The sequence below is a fragment of the Macrobrachium nipponense genome, chromosome 9 (assembly GCF_015104395.2).
Source record: "Macrobrachium nipponense isolate FS-2020 chromosome 9, ASM1510439v2, whole genome shotgun sequence".
NCBI lineage: Eukaryota > Metazoa > Arthropoda > Malacostraca > Decapoda > Palaemonidae > Macrobrachium > Macrobrachium nipponense.
In genome coordinates this window covers 19,097,052-19,117,051 of record NC_061110.1, presented here as the reverse complement: position 1 = coordinate 19,117,051, position 20,000 = coordinate 19,097,052, and the positions used below count along the sequence as shown (strand labels likewise).

The following is a 20,000-nucleotide window of genomic DNA, read 5'->3' as shown; positions in this document are numbered from 1 at the left end:
ACATCTAAGAAAGGAAGGTAATATTAAAAAAAAATTACGTTGATTTTCTTATCAAGTATTATCGAAAGAGTTTTTTTTAGCTATGATGCACACATATACAGTATATATACATATGTGTGTGTGTATGGGTATTAATATATATATATATATATATATATATATATATATAATATATATATTATATATATAATTATATATAATAAGTGTGTGTGTGTGTTTGTGTGCGTGTTATTAACCTTACTAATGTAATTTATTTCAATTACCATAAAAAGCATTTTTTTAACTATTGTTTTCTGTAAATATTATGTATTTTAGTACGTGACATCAGAGGAGCATTTAAGTTTTTAGTGTATATAGTATATATATATATATATATATAATATATATATATATATATATATATATATATATATATATATATATATATATATATATATATATATATATAGTATATATACATGTTTATATACATGTTTATATGTGAGTGTGTGTGTGAACATTACTAATGTAAATGTTTTATTAAAGATTGTTAATGTCTTCTTTTTTTAATTAAACATCATCAGAAGGACCTTTTTTTAAAGACTAGATATGTATGCGAGCCTTACTAATGTAAGTAGATATTTTAATTCTAGGAGAATCCTATCTTCCTAATACACCAAACTCCGGAGTGGTAATAGATTTAGGTAATCCAGACCGGTGGCGATGCCTAAAATTATTTATCGTTCAGAAACTGCTACGAATCCATAACTATTAGTAATTCATGATTAAAGAGAGAAGCATCTGACCAGATGGAGTCGATCCACAATTAACGAACTGAAGGAGGAAGGATTAATTTCCTATTCGGCTTGACCCGAATTTCAAGCTTTCAAATTATACCAGAGTCAGTCACAAAGGCAAACGATCTCTCTCTCTCTCTCTCTCTCTCTCTCTCTCTGTGTGTGTGTGTGTGTGTGTTGTGCGGTGTGGGGTGAGTCAGGCAAATATTACATTTATGAGAAGTGAATGAAAACACTAATTCTTTTGATAATGTCTCTCTCTCTCTCTCTCTCTCCCTCACTCTCTCTCTATCCCTCACTCTCTCTCTCTCCCCCTTCCCCCCTCTCTCTCTGTGTCTCCCTCTCTGTCACGGTAAATATTATATTTCATGAGGAAATGAATTTAAGTAATAATTCTGTCTGTCTGTCTGTCTGTCTGTCTCTCTCTCTCTCTCTCTCTCTCTCTCTCTCTCTCTCTCTCTTTCAGAGTAAATATTACAATTAATTAGAAAACGAAATTAAGAAAAAATTATTGTATAATCTCTCTCTCTCTCTCTCTCTCTCTCTCTCTCTCTCTCTCTCTCTCTCTCTCTCTGCCAGGGTAAATATTACATTTTATGAGGAAATGAAATTTAATAATAATTCTTTTTATAATGTCTTGTGCTCTCTCTCTGTCTGTGTTCTCCTCTCTCTCTCTCTGTCTCTCTCCCCAACCCATCAATAACTTAGAAAACAAAATAAATTATTGCTTTAGTTTCACATATTTTTTCATGAATACATGTAATTCAATTCCCGTGGGACGCTTCGTGATATTCTCATCTGCCTGATACTTTACTTGTAATCATATTCAATAAGAACGGTTCAATTTTCTATATATTAAAATTTCCATAAATTTTTTAATTTTTATTTTTTTTTTTTTTTTTTTTTTTTTTTTTTGACAGTGAAATAGAAAATAATAATGTCAGTGATAAAACCAAATATAAAGTGAGGTAAAAATCCAGTTAAGAAAATCTCTCTCTCTCTCTCTCTCTCTCTCTCTCTCCTCTCTCTCTCTCTATCTCTCTCTCTTCTCTCTCTCTCTCTCTCTCTATATATATATATATATATATATATATATATATATATATATATATATATATATATATATATATATATATATATATGTGTGTGTGTGTGTGTGTGTGTGTGTGTATTTATACACACACACACACATATATATATATATATATCAATAGAGGGATCTACAGTAATATCCTTGTTTATCTAGATATAATGTATTACATATATTGATATACAGAGAGAGAGAGAGAGAAGGCTCTGAGAGAGAGAGAGAAGAGAGAGAGTGAGAATAATTATGCCTTTCATTTCTTTTCCTAATTGCTCGATATCGCATAAATTTTCTCTAAAAGAGAACAACTTTCAATTGCAGGTGTACAGGAGTTTCCAACCGTCTGCCTGTGTCGGATGTACACTAAGATGCATTGCAAGAATGCGAACCTGACACAGGTACCTCAGGATATCGGAACTTCAGTGACAGCATTGTAAGTCAAATATTGTTTTCAATGGCTTTTTTAAAATCCTAGAAATGACTGAGGCTAGAGGGTTGCAAATTGGTATGTTGATCATCCACCTTCCAATCATTAAACACTCAAAATTCCAGCCTTCTAGCCTCTCCAGTTTTTATTATATTTAAGGTTAAAGTTAGCCATGATCGTGCGTTTGGCAATCGCTAAAGGACAGATCATGGTTGAAAGATTCAAGGGCGGCGGCTCATACAGCATTATACGCTGTACAGAAAACGCGATTGCGCCGAAGAAACCTCGGCGTATTTTTTACTTGTTTTATATTATTCTTATGTTGTAATAAAACAGTTTTCATTAATTAGGAAAAAATAAACAACACTGTATAACATGGCTGCTGGAGCATATAGGTATTCTCCATGGAAATTGACTGATTCATTTATGGTTACAAAAACTGACGTTACAATAGAATATATAAACTTTTTGTAATATTGACTTATTTTTACCTCTACAAGAAAGGCTCACCAGTGGTGCGTCACTAACATTCAACAGACTGAGTCATTAAACTTTATTATTTGCGAAAAAAAATATGATTTCACTTAATAGTTTAAAAGTTTTTTTCGCTCACTCCATTTGCTGAAAGGAGGTTTAATTAACAAAGACTTCTTTCATTTTAAATTTTGATTACATACATCTGCCTATCCGTTTGTTAAATATTATCTTTGCCTCTTCCAATCAGTGAATCATCTCTGTATTTCTAAAATTGTCCATAGCAATTAATCGTAAAGGGTCTTGTCAATCAAGATATTTTAATCATAAATGGCTACATTTTCCTCCTTCACCTATTTTTAATCTATTCTTACCATTGATGACATACATACACACGCTCAGGTATTTATTTGAATATCACCCTCATTCCACTATATGTAAGTCATAACATAAACATGAACACTCCATATGGAGTTCACGGCCACTGCCTTTATCCAAAAGCCCTAGTTCTTTCCCTTATCCCTCTTCGGTTTACCCCATCACATTATCCATAAAAGAAGGTTTTAGTGTCATGGAAAAAGAAGATACACTTTCCTTCAGACCCAACATTATATAAATCCCATCACTTTCGGGCGTAAATCTTGTAGCGTGAACTTCGCTTTCTTTGCAAGATAGAGAAAATATATTCTCCACTGATCACTCTCTATATCACACGTTTCATTCTTATCGTAAACCCTTTCTAGATGTTTTATATCACATGCGTTTTATCTCTCTCCCACCCCCTTTTCTTAAAGCACGCTAAGTTTTAAAATGAAGTTTTCGGTATTACAACTTCTTCCTGGTGTTCTTGTATGAATCGTACGTGTGAATTATTTTATTTTGTCAAGGAGAACCCTGCCATACAGATTCCAAGGTACAATTACAATGCTTGAATTTCATGAGTCTTACATCTTTCGCCATATAAGAGTAAAATGAAACAGTAATTCAGTCAACCTTTCTTTTGAAATGAATTCTTCTCTAGACGTTATAATATCCGTATTCAGGCCAACTCAGTTACAGTAGATGAAACGTCTCACTATAGTAGATTCACATCAACCGTGCATTTGACGTCTAGGCCAGTCCCTTACGGTGCTCCTGATTGGCTATTGGTAACCGATCACAGGGCTGGAATCTCTCAGTCTCTCTCGAGAGTTCACATGGGTAGGATGTATATTCCATCTCTCCTGAGGGGTACTTTTAAAAGACGTATCCCTCAGGAACGGTGGAACATACATCCTGCCTATGTGAACTCTCTAGAGGGACTGAGAGTTTCCAGCCCTGTGATTGGCTTATCAACAGCCCATCTGGAGCGTCGTAAGGGACCGGCCTAGACATCAAATGCACGGTTGATGTGAATCTACTGTAGTATTATGGTCGGCTTTTCCGTTTTCTATCTAACGTCATAAAAAAGTTAAATTTCTTTTAACACACCCAGCTCCCTGCATCGTGAAGTGTGTTTTTCATGTCATCTGAATTCGAGAAGTCGTTCAAATACTCATTCCATTACCAATGGTCTCCTGTCTCTCATGCAAACAGAAATTTACTCTATGAATATTGTCCTTATATCTGGAGTGGTAGTTAGATCTAAAATTAGAAATGAATTTTCCAGGCGTGAAGCTTATATTGTAGCCATCTAGAGATCTCTATTTTCCTAACCTTATCTCACTGAGCTGTTACTTCTTTTTCTTTTTAGCAAATTAAATCCATTTTTCCTTTTTTCAACTAAATTTCACGCCCTTTTACTCCGTGACTGAACACCCAATGAATGGCATTCCAGCAGATTTAAGACTGGAATTTTACGTAATAATTCCAAGGGATAGTTTTGAGATTATATAATTGTTCGCGAACTTGTCGCCTACGATAAGTTTCGACATCAGTCCAACAATAAAGGTGGTGTTTTGAAAAATGTTAAAATAAAACCCCGTATAAAACTACTGTGTTGGATGGGATTGAAAATTATTTTTTCCTTTTCGTTTTTTTTTTTCGCAATTTCATCACAGGGCTGCATGCTGCATGGCCACTGGCTTTCATTGACTTTTGGATCACGCAGAGCAGCGAAAATGCTATTATTATTTTTTCTATCGACATCCTAAAGCGACGAAAAAGCTTGGTGGTCAAGGTCCAGCATTTTGAAGCGTTTATTTGCACGTATTCCTTTCATTAACGGTTAGATCATTTTATCTTCGTGTTGTCAGTACGTCTAAAACTTCTCATTTCGGGAGTACAAGTGTCACATGCACTCTGATATATAACTAAACGCAAACCCTGGTATTCGGCAAATCGTTTTATTTTTGAGTGATACGTTTGATCTAGTTGAATTTTAAATTTAAAAGGTGTAAAAAGAATAAAAAAAAAACATTTTCAATGAGATTTGGACATGATCATTCTTTCTATTTGTTCTTAAAAAGTTCAGATCATGTCAACATTTAACTCATTATTTTTCAAGACAATATTACACCACTGGGATTTAATACGTGTATGCAATACACACACACACACACACACACACACACACATATATATATAAATTATAATATATAACTTACTTCTATTTGATATGTGTGTATTCTAATAATATATATATATATATTAATATTATATATTTAATATTATAATTATATATTAATTTAATTTATATATCATATATCCTATAATATATATTATATTATATATATATTATATATAATATATAATATATAATATATAATATATATGATTATGGTTATAATATATAATAATCAATATTGATTGATATCGTATATAATGTTAACTAAAGATAGACAATTGAAATGTTATCACACTGCCTTGAAAAATAGTGGGTTGGCTAATCTTTACATAACCCAAGAATTCAATATTTTTTCCATTTATAACTGAATTCCACATGAAATTAGTATGGTTAAATTCAGGTCATAAATGGAGTGGAATTTCCACTGAATTTATGACCCGAATTCAAGCGTACTGGTAATTTGGTCTACCGATTCGAGGTTTTGTAAATGGGCGTGGCCTTCTCGTCTGTCATAACTATAGTCGCCGTAATCAGTGCATTATTTGTTCGACAATCAAGGTAGCGCTTTCAAAAAGTTATAAAATAAAACTTCGTATAAAATTACTGGAATAGGGTGCTTTGGAAAATGTTTTTTTTTTTTTTTTTTTTTTTTTTTTTTCATCACAAGGTTTAGGGTCGCCCGTCCCGTTACTCCTGGCTTTCATTCACTTTCGGATCAAGCAGAGCAGTGAAAATGCTATTTTTTTTTTACCAGCATCATGGAGCAGCGAAAAATTGTGATTGCCATGGTCCGTTTCTTTGCTCACATTTCTTTCATAGACGTTAATTAAAGTTAGTCTAGTTATGTGGTGTTTCTAGTGTGTTTACAACTTAATATTTTCGGAGAACGTGCCACACACACACACACACACACACACACACACTCTGAGATATAACTGAAACTAGTTTCAGTGATCCTGCTGTAAGATTCAAATATACAATAAGTTGCACCTGAAATCTAGTCGAGTCGTTCTTTGAATTAAACACTTGCTTCAGGTTGAATTAGACACCTGTTTCAGGTGTATTAAAGATTTGTTTTAGGTTGAAGGAACTAAATTCACAATGCGTAAGTTTTTTTTTTGTGTCTGAAATTTGATCATGAGAATTCTTTGTTTTATATCTTTAGGATGCTGGCGAACAACTCCCTCGTCCTAAAAGCTGGAGATTTTGAAAAATACAGCAACCTTGATCTTTTGTAAGTATACCTTCAGACTTTGTATATCTGCTTGATATGCTTATTAGTGGACAATATATTATAAGAACCATGACCTATAATGCTAATTTGAAGGTAAATATGTCAAGTTCAAAATATTGACAAACAGTAAGATATACTTATCTGTAAAACTGAATATATAAATCTTTATTTTCTTGATATGCTTCTCAACGAAAAATGTATCTAAAGAACCATTGCCTATAATATTGATTTTAAAGAAAATAAATCAAAATGATAATGTATATACGCAACAGAAGTAATATTTGAATTATAATGCTGGTTTATTATACAAAAAGTTTCAGAAGGCTAAAATATTTTATATCAAAATTATTCATTTAGAGTAAGATCTACTAAACAGCATATTATTTTGAGAAAATTTATATTACTTGTTTTTCATCAAATAAATACTTCCTAAGGCCAGAATATACCATGTTCAAAATATTTATTTACAGTAAAACAAATTGCTGATTGCTCGTAAGAAAATTCAAACTATCGCGTTAAAAATATTTATAGTAAGATCTACTAAACTGTAAATTATTGCGAGAAAAATATTAGCACTGATTTCTCACTAAAAATATTTCAAATGCCAAAATGTATCAGGTTCAAAGTATTAGTTTTCAGTAATATTTATTAAACTATAAATTGTTAGGTTCAAAATATTGATTTTCAGTAATATTTATTAAACTATAAATTGTTAGGTTCAAAATATTAATTTTCAGTAATTTATTAAACTATAAATTGTTATGATTAAAAACTATATTTGTTATTTATCCAAAATTATTCAAGAAATCCAAAATATATTCAAAACATTTGTGTACAGTAATATCTACTAAAATGTAAATTATTAAGCGAAAAAAAAACCTTACCACACTGTAAATCATAATAGCAAAATATTATATCAATGATATCTCTTACAAAAATATTTCAGACCACCAAATTATATAAAAAAAGACTGATAAATCTTAAACAAATATTTCAGGCCACCAACATATATATAAACAACTGATAAGTCTTAAAAAATTAACAGTCTATACATATAGATATATATATATATATATATATATATATATTATATATGTATATATATATAGATATATATATATAGATATATATATATATAATATATATATATATATATATATATATATAGATATATATGTATATATATATATATATATATACATATATATATATATATATATATATATATATATATGTATATATATATATATACATCTACTATCTATATATATATATATATATATATATATATATATATATATATATATCTATATATATATATATATATATATATATATATATATATCTATATCTATATATGTATATATATATATATATATATATATATCATATATATATATATATATATATATATATATATATATATATATATCTATATATATATATATATCATATATATATATATATATATATATATATATATATATAGATATATATATATATCTATATCTATATATTTATATATATATATATATATATGTATATATATATATATATATATATATATATATATATATATATATTATAAGCTGATATCTCTCAAAAAAACATTTTATACAGCCAAAATAAATATAGAAAAGAGAAAAACGCCAGTGGCAATACTGTAAAATAAAAAATAAATGACCCACTCCCAGCAACATCTTAATTTACTAATTTTCATTAGCGAAATACGTCACATTCTTTCCAGGGACCTCGAGGGTAACAGTCTCTCCTATCTTCCAGCGGGAGTTTTCCGGGGACTGAATAACCTCACAAGACTGTAAGTATATGTTGGAGGCTTTCTGTACATAGTTCATTCTTTAATTAGGACGACGAAGTGCTTGCGGATGAAATCCATAAACGCTTTTGTCAACAATGCATTGCAATATTTATGTTAGGTATAAATAATATGGGATTAATATGGGTTGATTGGCAATAAAGACAAATCCTGAGGTAAATAAATAAATAGATAAATAAATAAATAAATAAATAAATAAATAAATGAAATAAATAAATGAATAAATAAATAAATAAACAAATATGTAAATATATAGACAAATATGTAAATATAAAACACATGTGTAAATATATAAATATGTTACTTACTAATAAAGACAAATCTTGAGGTAAATAAATAAATGAATGAATAAATAAATAAACAAATAAATAAGTAAATAGATAAATAAATATGTAGGTAAATAAATAAATACTGAATAAACGAATAAAACTAGTAAATAAATATGTAAATATATTGATGAATATATAAATGAATAAATAGACAGATAAATGAATAAATAGATAAAAAATTGGTAAATAGATAAAGAGATAAATAAAAGAATAAATTAATAAATAAATGAATAAATAAACAAATAAACAAATTTAGATATGTATACATATATAAATTCTCTGTTAAGAATGTTAATCCTGTAATAAATCAAAGTATATCAGCATAAACGAGATAAAGTAATTACTAGTTTACAATCAAGCTTAAAAGAAATTTAATCACCTGTAGAGACCATTTGAGTAAAAATAATGATTTACTTATTTAAATGTTCATTATATCCTGAAAATGTCATTCGTATAATTGTTGCTAACATACGTTCGCATGTTTGACACAAGGGATATTTTTAGTTACTAATATATCTATCTTAGTGATGAATTCAAAATGCCCTCTAAACTTATGTCAATTAGTGCGAACTATTGCTGGAATATTATTTGGTTATAATTGCCTCTAGTAAGCTTCCGGAAACCTCAGTAAGTTGGTTTATGAGTTCGACATAGTCAAAGTTCGTTGTGGTTCAAAGACTTCTTCCTCAGCTCATCACATGCTGGCAAGTTCGTCTCTGTTCCATGAACAGACAGAAGTGATTCTGACGCCAATTAGGTAACTAAAGGGAGAACAGATACTAATTAAATTATTCAGCGTTTTCAATTTTAGATTTAATTCGAATACTCGTGAATTTCCATGGATAATCAGATAATAAGAGAAATGCAAAGGCAAACCTAGTTCATTTCATAAATTCAATTCAGATTGCAACATATCAGTGCAAGATGATTAGAAAGCACACTTGTAGGTCCTCCGTTGTCGTTAATTGATTGATTTTTCATAAGCTAAGACCTGTGTCCATCTCGAAGACTTAAGTCTTAGCTATTTGTTGGCATTAAGCTTTAACGTCCTGCAATATTGATTGATTAACCAGCTCTTCTAAAGGATGTTTCAAATGTATTGTTACTGATTGGACTTGAATATCATCCATTATTCCTTATAATCCGTTATAAATGAAGGGCATCTATTATCAGAATTATTATCATTTCATATATTGATCGTTTTGTACTTATGAAATGCCTTTTCTCTGTTCTGAAAGATCCGTTTGGGAGATATAATTATAAAACTTCTTTAATACATTCGTATTAAGGACTTGCTTTCATTCGACACACAAGTTTAATATCGAAATGGTCTTTTATGGCTTCTTATCTTCATTGCGAAAAAGGAAACAATGAAATATAATATGAAATCGAAGACTAGCAGACATTTACTATCCATAAGATGGCAAATCGAAATGTAAAAACTATTATTCTAAACTTGACTGAGAATTTGTATTTTCGGAAAACTCAGAATTTTACTAGGCTGAGTATCCACACACCACTTGTACCCTAATGACATCAGTTCTTTTAAAAAAGTAATTTGCTAATCGTAGAACCTAAGCACTTGGTCTAATGTTACAAGGGTGATCGTACCAGGAAAGCTACCAGAGTTGTAAACTCCACACCAGATTTTGCTGAGATTTTTACTAAATTCTATTCACAACACCAAAGTTTCTTTAATGTTGTTAGATATGGTATCAACCTTCAACGAATCCTTTCAAGTTCACACAAACGAGAACATTGGCTACAGAGTGGCTTCGCAACTTTTCGAATAGAGAAAACTTGTCTAATATCAGCAGAGTTCTTCAAAGGGAACTTTCTTCATATCGACAATTCCCCAAAGACTTCAACAACTTTGTGCCCCATAGTCGTCATAAACTGCGATCCAGTAATTAGCTGCTGAACCTGATATACTTCGGGAACTCTTCGAAGTACATGTTTTTTTTTTCTAATATTTAGAAATATGATCTTATGGAAGTAATAAACCCTAGGAAAAGTTTGGGATAATCTTATGTGAATTTATATGAACATTTAAAGAAGATGAGAATAGCAAGGCTCTTAAATTGCTTGGATGCTAATAAGTTACTCTATGTCAATATGTCTACCTATATTTGTTTCAGTAGACAACACGTTAAAAATGGGCCGACATTTCTTCAACGTAATCGAGTTTTCTGTACTGCCGGTACAGCGTATAAACAAAGCAACCAAAAATGCATCTATCTTTAGGTAGTCTTAGTATCATGCTATATGAGCTCTGCCCATGAAGCTTCCACCTACGGCCCGGTGGTGGCCTGTCCTGTATAGCTGCTACACGCACAATTATGACTAACCTTAGTCTTCAATAACATAAAAACTACTGAGACTAGAGAGCTGCAATTTGGTAAGTTTAATGATTGGAAGGTGGGAGATGAACATAGCAATTTGCAGCCCTCTAGCCTCAGTAGTTTTTAAGATCTGAGGGCGGACAGAAAAAAAAAGTGCGAACAGAAAAAGTGCGGACGGACAGACAAAACCATCTCAATAGTTTTCTTTTACAAAAATAAAAAAAATTAATAATAGTGTTTCAAACAATAATTCCTATGATAAGAGTCATAATTTCCAAAATTTAAACAGAAATGAATTTGCATCTATAACAAACCACGACGTAAATAAAGCTGGTGTGAGCTATTCTAATTGACATTCGTTTCTAATTAACATATGGCGCAATATGTAGTCAGATGTGCAGAAACTTCATAAAAATTTATAGAAAACTCACACACCAATACACACACACATACATACATACACGGTTTCCATGGATGTGCCTATGGCAACTAGCGACAGCTCTAGCAAAGGAAAATTATTGCTAAGATTTTACGACCATAGATTACCATATAGATTGCAATTATGAGGCTATATCCGATTCTAGGTTCAAATAATTCTATGATTTTTGAAACATGAGAAGCAACGCATCAGACACTCTGCTGGAAAGATGGTGTTTAGAAAATGACAGGCAGAAGACGAGACGAACTACTGAAAGTATTCTAGACTTAGAAGCATAAAATATATATATACATACACACACACACACACACATATACATATATATATATATATATATATATATATATATATATATATATATATATATATATATATATATATATATATATATCTCAGTTTAACCAGACCAATGAGCTGATTAACAGCTCTCCTAGGGCTGGCCCGAAGGATTAGATATTTTCACGTGGCTAGGAACTAATTGGTTACCTGGCAACGGGACCTACAGCTTATTGTGGAATTATATCGAAAAATGAATTTTCTATCACCAGAAATAAATTCCACTGGTTCCACGTTGGCAGAGCGGAGAATCGAACTTCGGACTACCGAGTCGGTAGGCGAACAAGTAACCCATTCGTCCGACGAGGAACTAGACGCACGAAAAGATCGTGAAGGGCTGTGGAATAATCTTAGAAAAAAATTTCTCAGATATTCAAAGAGTGCAGGGAAAGCGGAGATAAGGCTCAAGAGGGAACGCCTATTTGATAAACGTATGAAGAACAGTAAAGTAAACAAAACGGAATCTCGATACAGGAAGTGAGGGAATATGGGATGTTATCGACAGTGATGCTAATCGTTTTTGCAAACAAGCTAGAGGTGGAAAGAGAAGGAAGTGAAGGGGTGTATGGAAAATCAATAAAGTTGGGAGAAGTGGTCATGGTTTAGTATATAACTCAAGCTTGAATAACGAAACAAAATCAAAATCAATTACGGAGAACTGAAAGGGAATAGCATTAAGATCAAATTAAGGGATAACGAGGAACAGGGCAATTAATTATGGAAGCGAAAATATAACAGAATGAAAAAACACAAGGAAATCAACGAATGACTAACAAGTAGACATTAGATGCAGGGAAGACATTTGCTGGAAACTCAAAATAGTTTAACTCATACAATAAACTTAGCAATAAACTTAGAATAAAAAAAAAAACAGTTTTTTCCATCGGTTAGCACGATTTCATTCAGCCTGTTGGAGAATATATTTAAATTTGATGAATAAATATACTTATGCACATGAATAATTTATTGTACTTTTTCACAGATTAGTGTTTTTAACTCTCTCGGCAGATATTTATTGGTTTCCCCTTCTGACCGAATATCGTAGTAGTGATATTCAAGTTCATAAATTGGGAAGAAGACCAGAAGTCAAGAGGGTATTGTGTTCGTTAGGAAAATGCAAATATGACAAAAATTAAATTTTGATATACTATACACACACACGCACACACACCACACACACACACACACACACACACACATATATATATATATATATATATATATATATATATATATACATAAATCATATATATATATATTATATATATATATATATATATATATATATATATATATATATATATATATATATATATATATATGTGTGTGTGTGTGTGTGTGTGTGTGTGTGTGTGTGTGTGTATGTGTGTGGTGCGTGTGTGTAGTGTGTTTAGGCAGACATGAACAGAATTTAGATACGTATATAGTTTTATGACCACTGGAATACATGCTCTTCCTGCATATAGTATGTTACCTTTAGTCAGTTCATACATTATCAAGACCTTTGAACGTAATATACTAGAGAAAAGCGCGAATAACAACAATAATAAAGTTAGAAATGGGGTAAACTTGAATGTAGGAATAGTTTGAAATAGAGATATTCCTACTTATTGAGAGCACTGGAGGACCCTTGGGATTCTTAGAGCACCAGGAAGAAACTGTGAGAGAGAGAGAGAGAGAGAGAGAGAGAGAGAGAGAGAGAATAATGTTGAGTTTTCCAGCCAGAAACAGGTTATGCTGGAAAAGAGGTTATTCTTTTTCCGAGACATTATAGGAGAGAGAGAGAGAGAGAGAGAGAGAGAGAGAGAGAGAGAGAGAGAGAGAGAGAGAGAGAGAGAGAGAGAGAGAGAGAGAGAGAGAGTTCTAGGTCAATAAGCTTTATCTAGATCTTTTAAAAGCAGTAAAAATCAAGGATTATGAATATAAAAGCAGGAGAAAATAAGAAGTGAAATATTCTTGTCATGCGGAAATGGAGAGATAAATGATTACAGTTAATCGCACGAATCACTGAAAGGATGAAGAAATCAGTGTAAATATATTAAAACCAATATTTAAAGCGACAGCTTTCTAGAGCTTCCTCGAGTCTCCTCCTCGAATCGAGCATGTTCTCGAAAGCTCTTTTGTGGATAAGTTCACCAATCCATGCTATTTGAGATTATTATCAATTGCTTTCTTTATAATCAATGATGAGATCGATTAGATAAACCCTGAAAACTAAGTATATTACGATAGTTATTTGTAATATATGACACTGTAGTTATTAAACGAATTTGCTAAAGTTAAATATGGAAAAATTACAAGTGTCACTAGAACCCAGTGTTGGATAAATTTTAGCTACGATTATGTAATTTGATCTAAATTGGAGAAGAGTAAACGTTCGAGCCACATTAAATACTATGTTGAGAAAAGCAAATATTAAACCATATGAAAACAACATTAGGCATTTAATTCCCATTTTAATGAAGCTGCAGGAAACAAAATGAACTCGTTATCTAAACTAGAAGGTCCAAGAATAGAAAATTTGATCATATGTTAATTTACGTAATGGCGGTTCGAATTCACAAATACAAGATTAGACCAAAGAAAATTATAATAAGAAAGCATGCCCGTTATACAGTGTAGTTAATGAAGACGGATTAGTGCGTATAATGGAGATTAAAGATGTCACTGAAAATAAGATGACCTAATATATAAGGGAAAAATTAAAGGTAACGCGAATAAAATTAATTAAAAAACTGCAGCCATCTTACGAGAAAGTAACAATGCGTATATCATTATGATATATATAGTTAAAATACACACACACTCACATATATTTATATATATATACACACACACACACACACACATATATATATATATATATATATAATAATATATACACGTATATATATATACATAGTATATATATATATATATATATATATATATATATATATATATATATATATATATATATATATATATATATATATATATATATATATAGTATATGTATGATATATATATAATATATATATATATATATATATATATATATATATATATATATATATATATATATATATGTATATATATATATATATATATATATATATATATATATATATATATATATATATATATATATATATATATATATATATATATATATATGTGTGTGTGTGTGTGTGTGTGTATTTTTTCATTTATATCCTATATATATATATATATATTATATATATATATATATATATATATATATATATATATATATATATATTATAATATATATATATATATACATGTATATGCTTTATGAATATATCTCAGTAAGAAAGCAATATTTTACTCGCATTTCCAACAGGTTTTTGAAAGATAACGCCTTGCACGAGCTACCAGCCGATGTTGTGACTGACTTGCCCTCTCTGAAGCAGCTGGTTCTCCAGGGAAATCAGTTCAACCAGTTTGACGATCTGCTTACCAACGTACCCAGCTTGGTTCAGCTGTAAGCATCATTCCGTTTCAAGCTTCAAGCTTCATTTAACGCAATGATTTGTGATAAGTCTCAGTAACGCTATGTCCATTGAATTTACCGAAGGGCAGATATGCGGCTACATGAAGAATGCATATCTGTAAACCGACATACTAACTAATAAACAAAACTTATATTTATGCATGTTGTTTGTGTCATTTTTCATCACTGGGATATGACACGTTGTTAAGATTAATTATAGTGAATTCCTCATAAAATAATCTCAATCACACACACACACACACAAACACACACACACACTTATCTTATTTACTTGATTTTGGTACAATGGCTCCTATTTCTCTCCTAATCTCTGCAAAACATAAGTTTTTAGTCTATGAGTAAAACACAACTTTTCTCTTGTTAGACACCATTCTTGTTCCTATTCAATATGCAAGTATTGAAACGTTTATAGTTTTTAATTATCTTAACTTGTCTACTTTTTATCTCTCCTACAGGTCGACGATAATTGTTATTTATTTTTTTAGAATACTAGTGGGCAATGATATAACAGTCAATGATACACGGATTATCATTATTAAGGTATATAACTGATACCAATTAGAGTCGTTTATTCCTTATATACGTATGAATACATACAAGTTGGCATTTGTTTTGTATGTAGTAAAATACTGAAGAGAGAGGATAACGCACTCACACACACACTCACACACACACACACACACAAACACACGCCCTATCATCTGCAATTAATCCCGCAAAGTAAATATAAACAAAAACTCTGACGAATTAGACTAATTCACCCATTTCTCCTTTTCAAGGTGGATGAGCTCGAATTTAGTTACCCTGAAAGGACGCAACGTCAGCCCGAAAGCAGACAACTTGCAAGAACTGTAAGTAAAATCTAAGTTACTTAAAATAAAAGCTAAGTATTTAGATAAGTTGTCGCAATACTTCAGATTCGAGACAATTTGGAAGATGATGTTTATGAAAATGAGAAAGAAAAGTGGTAATAGATCAGCATTGTAAGTAAAATCTATGTTACTTAAAAAAAAAGCTAAAGTGTTTAGATAAGTTGTCGCAATACTTCAGAGTCGAGACAATTTGGAAGATGAGTAATGAAAAATGGAAAAAGAAAAGTGGTAATAATCAGCTGAAGGAAAATTGTATTAAAAAAAAAGCTAAAGTTGTTTAGTAAGTTGTTCGCCAATACGTTTTCAGGTCGATGACAATTTGGAAGATGATGTTTATGAAAATGAAAAAAGACAAGTGGTAATAGATTAGCATTGTTTTAGGATAGTGGATCAGAGTAGATGGGGATGTCTTTGATATGTCCGGAGGACGGCAGACCTTAAAAGATGATGAACAGGTGGACATAATAGTGGAATAATTGTGCTTTGTTCCATAAAGACTATTTTTATTTACTTAATAATTCTGCATTTATCTATAAATCTACTATTGAAATTAGTCTTATTTACTATATAATTCTGCCTTTATCTATAAAAACTACAGTGAAAACTAATCTTATTTACTATATAATTCTGCCTTTATCTATTAAAACTACTTTTATTTACTTAAAACGTCTGCCTTCATCTATGAGAAAATACTTTTATTTATTTAAGAATTCTGTCTTTATAAAAAATTACTTTTATTTACCATAAATTCTGCTTTTATCTATGAAAACTAATTTAATTTTCTAAATCATTCATTCTGCCTTTATCTATAGAAAATTAGTTTTATTTACTAAATAATTCTGCTTTTATCTATAAAAACTGCTTTTCTTTACTTAGTAATAATGCCTTCATCTATAGATAAAACTACTTTTATTTTCTAAGTAATTCTGCCTTTATTTATAAAAGCTATTTTTATTTACTTACTTCTGTCTTTGTCTATAAAAAAAACTATTTCTATTTGTTTAATACTTCTACTTTTATCTATAAAAAAGATATTTTTATTTACTTAATAAGTCTGCCTTTATTTCTGAAGAGCTACTTTTATTTTATCAGTAATTCTTCCTTTATCTATAAAAACTACTTTTCTTTTACGTAACACGTCAGCCGTTATCTATGAAACAATTCTATTTACTTAAGTCTGCTTTATCTATGAAAACTACTTTTATTTACTTAAGATGTCTGCCTTTATCTATGAGAAACTACTTTTTATTTACTTAAGAAGTCTGTCTTTATCTGTGAAAATTTTTTTTATTTACTTAACAATTGTGCTTTTATATATAAAAACTACTTTTATTTATCTAATAATTCTGCCTTCATCTTTGAAAAAAGAAAACTATTTGTATCAACAATTCTGCCTTCATCTATAAAAACTAATTTTCATTAATTTTCAGATTCAATTAACTCTTACAGACTCTCGAAGAGTTTCCTTGCTAACGGTATACGCCCTTTAGGCCTCATGTGGGCTTTCACCCACATCTTCAGATCTTGTGTTTTGGATCGAAGCCAAGGCTCTGGAGTCATTCATTGTCTGGTTCAATAAGTTACGTCTATATTTTTTTGCTCAGCCTGTCTTGCTTCTCCGGAAGTTATTTCTTCCTTTTTTTAGTCAGCTGTATATATTTTCGCTATTGCCATATTTCAATAAGAATCGTTCGTTTTTTTCAGTTTTCGTTTCTCTGAAAAAACTGCAATAAGTTAGGTACGTGTATTCTAATTAGAAATATCTTGCAATGGCAAAATCAATGCTCGAAGGTCCCTAACCATACCTTTTAAAGTTTGGGAAATAATTCGTCAAATGATAAAAAAATCCTTAGCTCACTTTACTTAAGAACGAAATGGAAATGTAAAATGTGGATTTTTTTTTTTTTTTGTTGGGGGGGGGGGGAGGTTTCTTACTGCTTTGCTCTCATGAGTATATCATTCAGGGTCGTTCTTTGTCGTCGCTTGTTTTATCCGTTTCTCTGTGGTTCTTGATATTCTCTTTTTCTCTGCCTCTTTTCTTGGGCTTTCTATGATTTGGAATGGGCCTCTTTTGATCGAACCGTCCATTTTTTGGCAAACAGTCGAATATGCATTTTTTCAAATTTTTTAGTTATCTGCATCGGCGCTGATTTTGTCATTGACCTGTTTATCCTCTTTTCCTGACAACCAGATCTTTTGAACAGCAGCACCAATATTCAGTAAATGGGCCTCGCTGTCGAACTTCTCAGCTCCAGAAGTCCTTTATTCCTCAACCGTTGGACTGTGGAACGGAATCCCTCAGGATGTGCCTATGGATCCTCAAACGTTCATGCGAAGATGTAACCGCATTACTACCCTCAAATCAACTTTAATAATTCAGCTACATTTATACCAACCAATTCATTCATTTGTTAACTCAATTTTTCATTTTCTAATAAATAATTCCTTTTTTTTATATTTCCTATTACCTTCTGAAACTTCTTTCAATTGAACACCATATTCTTTGGAAGATTGAATATGAAGTCAATGGCCTCTATGGTGGCCTTGTTCAATATAAGGTTCATACTCAGAATCAATTTAATTGTCTAAGTAGCAAGAGGTATCTCTCTCTCTCTCTCTCTCTCTCACCATACATAATGAATAGTGAGGCAGGCAGACTTAGTACTTTGCTGAAGCAAGAAGTGAATGATAAAATCATCGTCGATGCAGATAACTAAAATATAAAAATTAAAAAAATGGATAACTCCTATTCATATTCATAGATAATCTTCTGTTGATTATCGAAATACTACTGATTGCAATACTTATTTTCCATGGTGGTCCCATGGTTAGTGTCGTGGCTTGCTCCTCAGATGTCGTGGGTTAGCGTCTCCTCAGGGCAATAAAAATCACTGGCTCAGTTACTACTGTAGTGTGGGGTCCGCGGTGGGAGATTGAAACCAACATTCTTTGGAAGTTTAAATTTTAAGTCAATGGCCCCTTTGGTATGCTTGTTCCATGTGAATTGATTTCATCTATTGAAGTAATGATAATAGTAATAATAATAACTGCTGTGATATCTAGTATGACTATACAACTGCCGTGTGTGTGATATTACCTGAATATTAAACATCTGCTGATACTGGAAGACAAAGAGAGGATTTAACGTTAGTTAACTCAGATTTCTTTTAATGACAAAAACTGTCATCGTATATAAATTGGTTTTAATACACTTTACTTAAACCCGTTGTTATATATGTTTATATATTTAATACTACATATATATATATATATATATATATATATATATATATATATATATATATATATATATATATATATATATATATATGATATATATATAGTATATATATATATGTATATATATATATATATATATATATATATATATATATATATATATATATATATATATATATATATATATATATATATATATATATATATATATATATATGTCTATATATATATGGAAACGGTAAATACCTATTTATGGCTGATTATTGATAAAGTTTTAAATGGTTTAGCAATTTCCTTTCGGGCACATGCAAACCAAAGCTCTCGCATCTTGTAACTTATAAGCCGAAGAAAATAAGATCAATCGAAATACAAATTTTCACGAAAGACTGATAATTTACAGAAGCCCAGATTCTGAAATGCATTTAATTTTATAAACTGCTAATTTCACTTGTCTCTTCTTCTTGCAGATTTCTGGAAAATAATATCATAAGGGCGCTGACGATTTCTTCCCTGGAGGGGCTCTCCGGATTAATTGCTCTGTAAGG

At 30.5% G+C, this 20,000-nt stretch overlaps 1 protein-coding gene across 1 annotated transcript in view; it reads left to right on the top strand.

The window, feature by feature from the left end:
• The window catches only part of LOC135218020 (relaxin receptor 1-like), a 51,686-nt gene that overhangs the window by 5,278 nt on the left and 26,408 nt on the right, over positions 1-20,000 (top strand). Inside the window, exons 3-8 of the mRNA XM_064254165.1 lie at positions 2,185-2,296; positions 6,475-6,543; positions 8,291-8,362; positions 15,173-15,313; positions 16,123-16,194; positions 19,923-19,994. Coding sequence (XP_064110235.1) covers positions 2,185-2,296; positions 6,475-6,543; positions 8,291-8,362; positions 15,173-15,313; positions 16,123-16,194; positions 19,923-19,994 — 538 coding nt within the window. The remainder of the gene's footprint in view (positions 1-2,184; positions 2,297-6,474; positions 6,544-8,290; positions 8,363-15,172; positions 15,314-16,122; positions 16,195-19,922; positions 19,995-20,000) is intronic.